Genomic DNA, 10,389 nt, shown 5'->3' with positions numbered 1-10,389 from the left:
CGATGTTACAAGTTGTGTTACAAGTTCACATAGGATGGCAGCGCTATATAAGGACATATTTTATTATCTATCTGTAAATTTCTTTAAAAACACTCTTCTGAACTGTTTGAAATAGTTATTCACTATTGTAGTGCCCCAAATTATTCATTGAATCTTTATAAGAACTTCAAAAACTAGTTTAATCAGTAACGATAAGTATTAGCGTAGGCAATATAACAGATAATACGCTGTGCTGTATTACATTTACACACGTCAACATGTAATAGAGTAAATCTTTGTCGTGATGAATATATATACATAGAATTTGAAGTGAAGTAACACAGATGAATTTGCATTTGTTCAAGTACTCAGCCAAGTCTTGAACTGTTAGGTGTCTTTTAGGGCCGTGGCAATTACTTGTTCATTCAGAGATCAAAACTCATCTTTTTTTTAACACTAAAGAAGAACATTATCTTAAAAGTTCACTATTGTTTGTTTTTGTATTTATGACATGCTATTGAGCTTATAAAGTAATCAGTTAAAAGCAACCATTTTCCAAAATAAAGGGGAGTTAACATCTGTACAATTTTAAAATCAGATTAGTATAATCGATCATGATATTATTATAAATAAACAGAACAGCCTAATTTTACAGCTGTAAATTTTACAATAACATTTTACTGTAATATTTACCAAACATTCGAGATACTATGTACTTTCCCAAAATGTATTGAGATGACACATGAGTGAGGCAGCAGTTTCACAAAAAATCCTCTGATTCCAATATGAAAGAATTAGCTCAAACAATAAAAAAAAATTACCTAATTAATATTTATTTCATATGTTATACATGAAATTTGAAAAGATAATTTTGAGATAATCTGTATAATTGATAAAAATATTCCCATCATTTTCGTTTACGCTTATAAATATAAGGAAAAAATAAGATGGGTATGCAAAAGTTTTGTTTAATTTTATTTTATGAACGCAAAAAAAAACAAATAAAATATCTAAGATAGCAATATATGGATTTAAAGATAACAGTTCTTCTTCAGTTCCAAAGCAGAGTTGAGGTTTTAAAATTCCCCAGTGAAGAGCGTTTCTCTGAAAGTCAAAAGTGATTTGAAAACAAACATTTCACAGTGAATGTCAAGATGAAGGAAACAGAAACAACAAAAAAAACATAAATTGAAATCAATGATTTAAGTGCGGGTACTCTTTTAGGCATCATGTGGGGAGGAATTGTAGTATAGTTTTCTTTAAAAAGCTGATTTATGAGGAATATTAGTTTAGAAACTAGTAAAATGATATTTTTCTATAAAACGATCTCTTAATGTTCACAGAATAAAATTCTAAATCTTTCTGTTGAGATTTAAAATGATTGCAAAGGTAATGATGTGTGGAGCATATTCTCATGATTTTAGATGGATTTATTTCCCAGACAGAATTTTACATAGACATAGATTTTCCAAGCATGATTGTATTTTATTTGAGAATGCTGTTATTCTTTTCAATTATTTTTTAAAAAATTTTAGCATTTCGATACAGTTTATTGAGCAAAGTTTTTTTTTCCTTTCAGGCTTTTCAATACCTTAATTAAAAACCATATAGATTTTAAAACAATACACAGAAATTTCGTTTTATACTTCTTATGAAATATTTGCAAACAAATATTTAAAAAAAGGAACTCGTTTTCGGATGAAGCTATTTGACAGTATCATTAATGGGTGTATACAAATCGATATTATTTTGCACATTAACACATTAATAACAATTTTAGGAATCTACACAGTTTAAAGATACAATCGATTTACAACGTGACAATTATTGAACTATATGAAATGAAACCATCGTAACTTCTGATCGGTTTGTGTGATTAAGCTCAAACTTCGTGGTCGTATACAGTGCATGACGGGATATAGTATGCAAATGCGCGCGCAACTTGTTGTTGTCGGATCTTTCTCTAAAATTGGCGCATTTGAGGGACTTGGAACCCACATTTTGAGATCGAAAAGTCTCTCTAACGGGTGACTATATGCAGTCACGGAATAATCGGTGCGATATTCGTTGACGGCACGGTGACTACTGATGTAACTACTGATACGTAATGTAACTACTGATACGTAAAGGTTTTGGAAAATGATTTTTTCCACGTTATTCAAAGTTCTCCTGATTTCGACAAGATATGGTTGCGGCAAGACGGATCTTGTACTCATCGGACCAAAAGAGTGTTTGTTGTAATGAAGGAGCACTTCGGGGACCGTGTTCTGGATCCAGATGCCACTGGAATATGGCCAACATAGTTTTCTTTATTTTAATATAGCCAACATATTTCTCGCTTGGCCAACATATTTTTCCAGATCTGAACACATGTGACTTATTTTTATAGGGTCGCATTAAAGACAATGTGTACAGAAATTACCCCAAAACCATTGCTGAGTTGAAAACTGTCATTTGGGAGGGTATCGACTGCATCGATGTTCCGACACTTCCGAGGGGTTATGCAGAATTTTGTTATTCGTCTGCGCCAATGATGGCAGGCATATCTAGCAAGTCAGAAACTGAGTCCGAATGTCTGCGGTGACGTTTGCACGTTAAATAAACTTTCTGCACTCAGTAGTTTTTATATTTATTCGACAACCCAAAAGTAGCAATTTTTATTAATTGACAAATCAGATTTATTGTTTTACTTTTTTGAATCATTTCATTAGCTTCAAGAAAATATTTAGATAATTAATTTCTGATAGCTTGTAACGAAGTTACTGTTGTTTCATTATGAGCTGATTTGACAGCTTTCGTCTGCACGTGGTGTTTTGAAACTGAACTAAAAGCATCTAATCTTGCTCTTTTTACTTTTAAACTATTTACTCAGTTTTTTAATTTTTGTTCCGTGTTAAAATGCGACCGTGAAGCCTCAGCTAATATTTGATGAAAATACCAAGTAACTAAGCCTGGCAATGCTGTTAAATTGGTGTTTGTTTGCATCTTTCTCGATTGACGCAAGCTGTTCTATTCACTTTTATTATTCCGTATTTGTTAGACTTATTTACCTACGTTGTTTCATTTTTTTATATAAAATTTCTGATTTATTGTTCATTTTAATAAATTTGTTTCCTTACCATGGGACACTGACAAAAGTCTCGTTAGAAAAAGCGAAAGTTTAGAAGAAATCAGTACACTGCTTACGTTATTAACGACACTGAAAAGAATATTCATGATACAGAAGATGCCAGTTCATCTAAAACAGGAAAATAGTTCAAAAATTATCACCCTGTATATATATTAATATCTATATAAATCGACAAATTAATTTCTATTAATAACGTTTCATTAATATAGTTTTTTAAATTACAAAATTGTTTTTCTTTTTGCTGGATCGTTTGTTGTTTCAGTTTATCGACAAAGTAAGTTACTGTTATTTTTTTCTATTATTAGGGGTACTTACTAATATAATGTATGATAAACTTAACTTTAAACGAATATCTGTTTCTATTCTATACGTATCTTGAAACAAAAATATACGTTTTCTTTTGTAAGTCAGTTTCTTGGTCATTGTAAAACCCGAATAAAAAATTATCCGGACACATTTCTAAATATCTTTGATGTCTGTTAACAAAACTAAAGTTTGTCAAACTGCCCTGCTACCATGAAAGCTCTCCCAAACCCGAGATACTATATGCTGGAGATTACTATTTTGAGGGTGTGTCGTCCCGGGTAAGGATAAGAAATTTATCGTTTAATTTTAATGTAAGAATAAAAATAAAATAAGTTTTAAAGCAATACAAGATACAAAAATTATTGAAAAATATGATGTCTCTGGGCTAATTATGTACTTAAAAACTGAAAAACGTACCTAAAATATTTTTTTCAATAAATCTCCTTTAGAAATGGATTCGCTATTATTATAAAACCAGCAAATAGTTTCATACTTTTGGTCTGAGAAGAATTCTCTTGAAAGCAGGACAGTAATCGATAAATGTTTCAATTGAGTCATAAATATTTCGTAAAAACCCAGAATAGTTTAAGAACTAAATTTTTGTAAACTTATTAGTTTAACTTACTTCTAATGAAAAATCATTTGCATTTACATCATAAACTTTTATTTCTATCGACATAAATATAAATTTAAACAAATATTTAATACTTTGTACGGAAAAGATCTAGCGTTTTGGTTTACAGGCTTCTACCCTCGCCATCTTTGATTTTAGGTTAAATTTTTGATTTGCATAATTTTGATATTTCTTTGTAATTAACAAACTTTTGAAGATCTGGTATTATATTAAATAACACAATAGCTTTAAAAAATTGAAAAAAAAGGAGTTTTTCTATTAGATTAGGAGAAATAGCGCTTGATAATTGTTAAGACTACGATGAATTTTTCTTTAATACTTTAAACCAATAAAGTGATGCGATAAATGATTTTAAGTAATTTAAAACAATGCGTTTCTCAGTTTTTAAATTTTCAAAAATCTAATTTTATTATAGTTATTACTATAAACTAATGAGAATAAATTTGTATGACGCTAAAACTTTTTTTAGCGTTAATTGAATAAAAACAAAGATAATTATCAAAATCTAAAAGCAGTAATCTGCATACTGTTCAATTATCCATCAATTTTTTTTTATTTCAAAATTGTACTGGAATAATTTTGTTAGAAAAAAAGTAAATAAAGAATTTAAAATACCGCATACTTTATATCTCAAATTGTGATTGGGTGGAGGCTTTGTATTTTCCATGAATTGAAAGATACTGCCAAATAGACTAAATATCCATCATCAGCTTTTCTGTTAAAATTAAATAAAGATGGTTAAGATCATCTTTAGAATTTTCCTCGCCATTGACCGTTGAGTTCGGTAGAGAGTGGAAGAGCCTTTTAAAAGTGTACCAAATCATCATCGGGGTAAATTACAAGAGTTCTGTAAAATAGATACTATATAAATGGAAGGGGAATATAACTGAAAAGACTTTCATTTGGATGGCTAAATAAGCATGCAGTTTCGTTGTGCAGTTAAGGCTATCAAAGATCAGTGAGGAAACCCTTGCCAACATTCATCCATGAAATATTTGCTTCCATTGTGAATAAGTGCGGTGAACACGATGTGCTTTAAACACTTATGCGTTTAGATTTCACTGTCTATACAACAAATCCAAGCATTAAGATATAGTGCACACAGAAGACTGCTTGACCATAGACACATTGTCCCCATCAGGGTTACCATTTGAATTGGCACCTGTTTCTTCTAAGCTCGCAGCCCTACTGAGTGATTTCTGTGCTGTCAGCTTTGGCGTCATTCTCCCGAAATCGGCAACTTTTCTTTGCTGATCAAGTTCTTTTATGAGTCCTTGTGGCGAGATGAGCTGTTGAGGTGAGATCTGTTGAGTCATGAACTCGGGAAAGCAAGCAAACATACTCTGCTGTTTCTTAAGCATTTTATGCTTCGGTAATTTAGCTTTGGGTTGGAGATCGGATGCATGGGCGAAACCCCGTCCACCCACACGACCATCCCATACCGTCCCAGCAAGATGAAGATGCTCTCTGCTTCCGAAAGGAGAAGGCACCCTTCTAAAATCTTCCAGACTTAATCCGAGATCATGTTTTGGAGATGATGAGCGCAAATCCCAGTAGAACGAATCAAATGACTGTTCTCGCTTCAGATTGCCCCGCAATAAGACTCTTTGTGGTACGACACCTCTCCAAGAATGTCCTGAAAGTTAATAGATATAATAAACTTAATAGGGATATGGCATTAAAAGCAATACAATAATGTAGATAAAATTGTGTAGATAATAAGCAAACTAGGATTGGATTAAAGGGAATGTAAATACTTCGAAATAATTAGGTCTTTAATATTTTTCCTCTAACTAATTTCTCTGGTTTCATCTTTCAATGAAATCATATATTTTAATAAGTTGCATCATTTAGAAATAAAGAAAATTTGTAACCATAGAGGATGCATCGTGCGTTCAAAAATAAAGATTTTTGTATTCTATAAATATTACCATAGCTATAAAAGACTTACAAGGGAAACTAGGGAAGTGTGACTCGCCAATTTTGATATAAACTAGTGGGATGTATGCCTTATGAGGAATAATTTTAGGGGGCAACATTCGTTTCGGCCCATAGAAGGTCCTGTGAGAGATAAAAAATAATTCAATATGTAGAAAAATCGGTATTTTATTACTTCAATGCAGACTATTAGTTATTGTAATTGTCTCATAATAAAAATTAATTTGTAATTAATTGGATAATTAATTAATTTTCTAATTAATAAATAATCAGAAAGTCAATTAATTATTAATTAATCGTTAATTAATTATTAAATAATTAATTGACTTGCAATTACATACTCCAATTAATTTGGAAAGTTTTTTGAAAAAAAAAATGTAAAAAAAATTGATGTCAATTTTTTTTTTAAATAAACCTACCAGGTTTTTCTGAAAAACTACAGATACATAAAAATTTCGAAATCAATTTTGACAATAAATATGCATTATATAGTACGTGAAAGTACCGCAAAATTAATTGGGGTATGAGACAATTACAATAACTAATAGTCTGCATTGAAGTAATAAAATACCGATTTTTCTATAAATTGAATTATTTTTTATCTCTCACGAGGACTTTCTATGGCCCGAAACGAATGTTTCCCCCTAACATTATTCCTCATAAGGCATACATCCCACTAGTTTATTTTAAAATTGGCGAGTCACACTTCCCTAGTTTCCCTTGTTAGAAACAACGTTTCACGATGCATATTGTTCACACTCAAACATTACAGTGTTAATATTAAAATGGAAAATTGGATAATTCATAGTCAAGGAACGAATAGTAAGACTAATCGTTGCCAATTAACTTGGAATTGACTAACTAGCACAGAATACAGCAATTGTCATAAATCGCAAAAAATAATTTTTAAGTCCAATAGGCTTTTTGGTTTACATCGCCAATAAAAGCAAACCTGAAAATTACTTTGGGTGTTATTGCGCACATTGTATAAGACGAATAAATATGAAACCTCAATAATGCGTCCTGTTTTGAATGCACACTATCCACCGAGACTTTATTTTATTTTATAGCCAACTTTGAACTACCGACGTAATTCGAAGTTCACGACTATCATTGCTCAACTATCCACCCTTTGAACCCAATCGAGAAGACAAGGAAGACTTTTAAACCAAGCATTGAGAAAAATTAGATTTCAAGGAGGACTTATTTTGATGCAACTAACCCGCATTTGCAATACGTCACGATACGTCATTTGTAAAACGTCATTTGCAAAAAATCCCGGAAATTTCTTACGCGTAGCCCGACGGCAAGGGGATTCCTGCCCATGTGCCTCCTACCAGTGCGGATTTTTTTACGTCAGTACCGTGATCGGTGCGAGCTGGATGCAGAATTCGTATCGACCAGCCATCGCTAATGGACGTTGCGATCTGAGAACAGAATTCCCACTCGAACTTGGTTCACCTCATTGGGAGGCTATCGCTCTGTTTAATATTCTTATTTGAATATATTAAAACTTAGTAATTTTATATCCACCTAAATCTCCCCAAAAACGTCAACCACTGTGCTTTTTGATTGGTGCGAGCCGGGAACAGAGTTCGTATCAACCAGCGACCTCTGGGATTCGATGCTGAGTCACCTCATTATGAGGCTAACACTCAATCTCCGAGCCATCGTAGCAATAATTTACATAGATTGCAAAAATTTATGATCAACAGTCTGGATTTGTTTTGTTACATAAAAGTTATTTCTTTTATATACGGCGCTTTTCCGCATTCTGATCATGATAATAAAATATGATATTCGAATTTTTTTCCGATGCAACTTTAAAAATTAATTGTCTGGATAGTTTTACATAAAGTCTAAGCAACAAGAAATTTTAGTTTTAATCAACCTAAAAGTGTATTAAGAAATCTATCACCATTTTGATTTGATTTTTAAACTAAGTGAATCTAGGTTAATGAACGATATCAAATTGTCATGCTTTTATTACATCAACAAAATTGGAGACTCATAAAGATAGGGAATGCATTTTAAAACATATTTCTGAAATTATAGTTTCAAAAACACAAAGGTGTAAAAAAATTAAAATTATTTATATAGACTGAAATATGAATGGAACGAGACAGATTTGAAGAGTATTTTTTCAAAATCTAGTATTTTACATTCATTGCGATGAAAGCTTCAATGAATAATAAACCTTGACGTTTGACCCATTTTCAGAATAATATACTTCTATTACACATTGGCAAAATGGGTCTTGGTTTGGGTTTTATGGGGTCCGCACTTTTCAACTGCAATAATCAAGAGTAATAGTAAACAGTGCGCATGCGTTGCTATAGCGACCGCTGTTATTTGGTAATTTTTTTAGAATTATTTTTTTTTTCACTTTTAATTTTTTTATGCATTAAGTTGGAGAGTTTATTTTTGGACATGGGGTCAGAGAGATCCCATAAATACTTCTTGAGTTGTGAATAAGAGAGAATTTCATAATTTAAACGATATTTTTGATTTTATTGTTTTAAATAAGAATCAGAAATTCTAACCTACAGTTCAAAGTGAATCGTTTTCAATACTAATTCAGGTGAATATCACAAATAAAGAGGATCACAAACTGATTGACATGGTTCCGAAGGTTAGAGTTGCAGCAAGAAAAAAGCGTTGCCAAGGCCTAAATTTTCCGAGGCTGAAAAAGGCAAAGTCAAACAGCGTAGACGGGAATACCTTAAGCATAACACAAACGGAAAAAGGAAAGAATTCCGATTGCAAACACAAGCATGTAGCCCATAACTCACAAAAGTACCTAAGTAGTTGAAAGAATTGAACCCTAGCGAATGGCGACACTCCGAACCCCTTCATGCAAATACGAGATCACCAGTGTTAAGGATAAAAGGATCCATTGTCAACGTACCCAATGACTTGCTCACAACTGTAGACAGTCTTTCACGCAATATAAATGGTTCATTCACTATTCATGTAAATTTGAAAAAAAAAACAAGCTTTCAAATCATATTTCATGTCTCAACTTGTGAATCCGAAACGAGTGCATGATGCAGCTTACAATCTCCATTAAACACCATTGTACCAATCCAAAAATGTTAATATTGATCTTGATTGGCTGTTCAATGTCTACTCAGTCATCAAAAGAATTTACACAGAATGTGTCTAAGCTGCATTTAAATATGTGTGGGAAATTGTGTACCGAGCAGTTCAGGATTAACAGTTAAAGATATCCAAGGTGAAAACTCAATGAAGTTTCGTTTAAAAAAAAAAGAAATTAGACAGCAACCATTTTACCAATAGGTAGCCTGCGATCACCTAGCGGCTATCACAAATTTCTTCATTTTGTAGTGAATCGTATTTTTCTTATCTTTTTTTTGTTGATATTGTTTTAATAATCACTTGCCCAAAGAAAATTAAATCAGTCATAAGCATTCTGATTTAGATGGTAGATGTTAGTAATCTTAATCTCTAGTAATCTGACTTTAGATGTTAGTAATCTTTAGTAGTCGTTTTTAAGGAGTAATCTTACGTTTTTAACTGATTCATTATATATAATTAATTCAGCACATAAATTAAATTACATATACATAGATAAATATATATTTAAATCAATTCATCAACCATCGATCAATTATACAGAATTTAACATGCATTTAAATATAGGTCAAAATATTTAATGCCGATTAATGAAACAATTTTTTTTAATAATATATTTGTTTAAAAGATCAAATATTTCTTTTGAACAAATAAGTTTTTGTCTAATACAAATTATATCGCAATTGGCTTCATTCTAGTACAGGGCGACTAATTGTTACGATTTTGGGGAAGATTGCTCACATTGGAACGGCTCCTAGCTTCGTTAGACAATCTCAATTAATTTGTAGTTATTGACAGCAGCTGCAGCCTGTTGGCTGTTAAGAATATATTTTATTATTTTTTTAAATCATTGGCTTGACAGTTAGTTAATTCACTCTCTAACAAATTTCATAAAAAGTATGAATTTTGTAGTTTTCCTCTTATTTTATAATGAAAACAAACTACACTGGTGTGCAAAACTTAAGCAACAAGTGCGTTTTTTGCCATAACTCTACAAGGAATCATCCGATTGACTTGAAATTTGAATATGATGTACATTATTTTGTACTTAAACGATGGTAAAAGAATAACGGCGCAGAAATGAATATAAACCTTAAAGTAGGGTATGGAACAAAAAATGTCTTTATTTTACATATAGTGGCGTTACACATGATTGCCTGAAGAAGCGTAAGTACAACTGACAGATGTTCTCTAGTATGGGATATGACCTCCCCTTACTGTAATTGTTGCTTGGCATCGTCTCTCCATGCTAAGCACCAGATTATCCAGGAGTTCTTGGGGTAAACGTCTCCATTCCTCCTTTAAC

General features: G+C 31.8%; 1 protein-coding gene across 1 annotated transcript in view; it reads right to left on the bottom strand.

Annotated features, from left to right (window-relative positions):
- Nucleotides 1-4,690: 4,690 nt before the first annotated feature.
- LOC107450170 (protein qui-1-like) overlaps nt 4,691-10,389 on the bottom strand; it is a 140,900-nt gene continuing 135,201 nt past the window's right edge. The window contains exon 25 of the mRNA XM_071178889.1: nt 4,691-5,685. Within this exon, the coding sequence (XP_071034990.1) occupies nt 5,135-5,685 (551 nt within the window). The 3' untranslated portion in view covers nt 4,691-5,134. The remainder of the gene's footprint in view (nt 5,686-10,389) is intronic.

This window comes from Parasteatoda tepidariorum, chromosome 3, assembly GCF_043381705.1.
Source record: "Parasteatoda tepidariorum isolate YZ-2023 chromosome 3, CAS_Ptep_4.0, whole genome shotgun sequence".
Lineage (NCBI taxonomy): Eukaryota > Metazoa > Arthropoda > Arachnida > Araneae > Theridiidae > Parasteatoda > Parasteatoda tepidariorum.
This window is presented reverse-complemented; position numbering and strand designations above follow the sequence as displayed.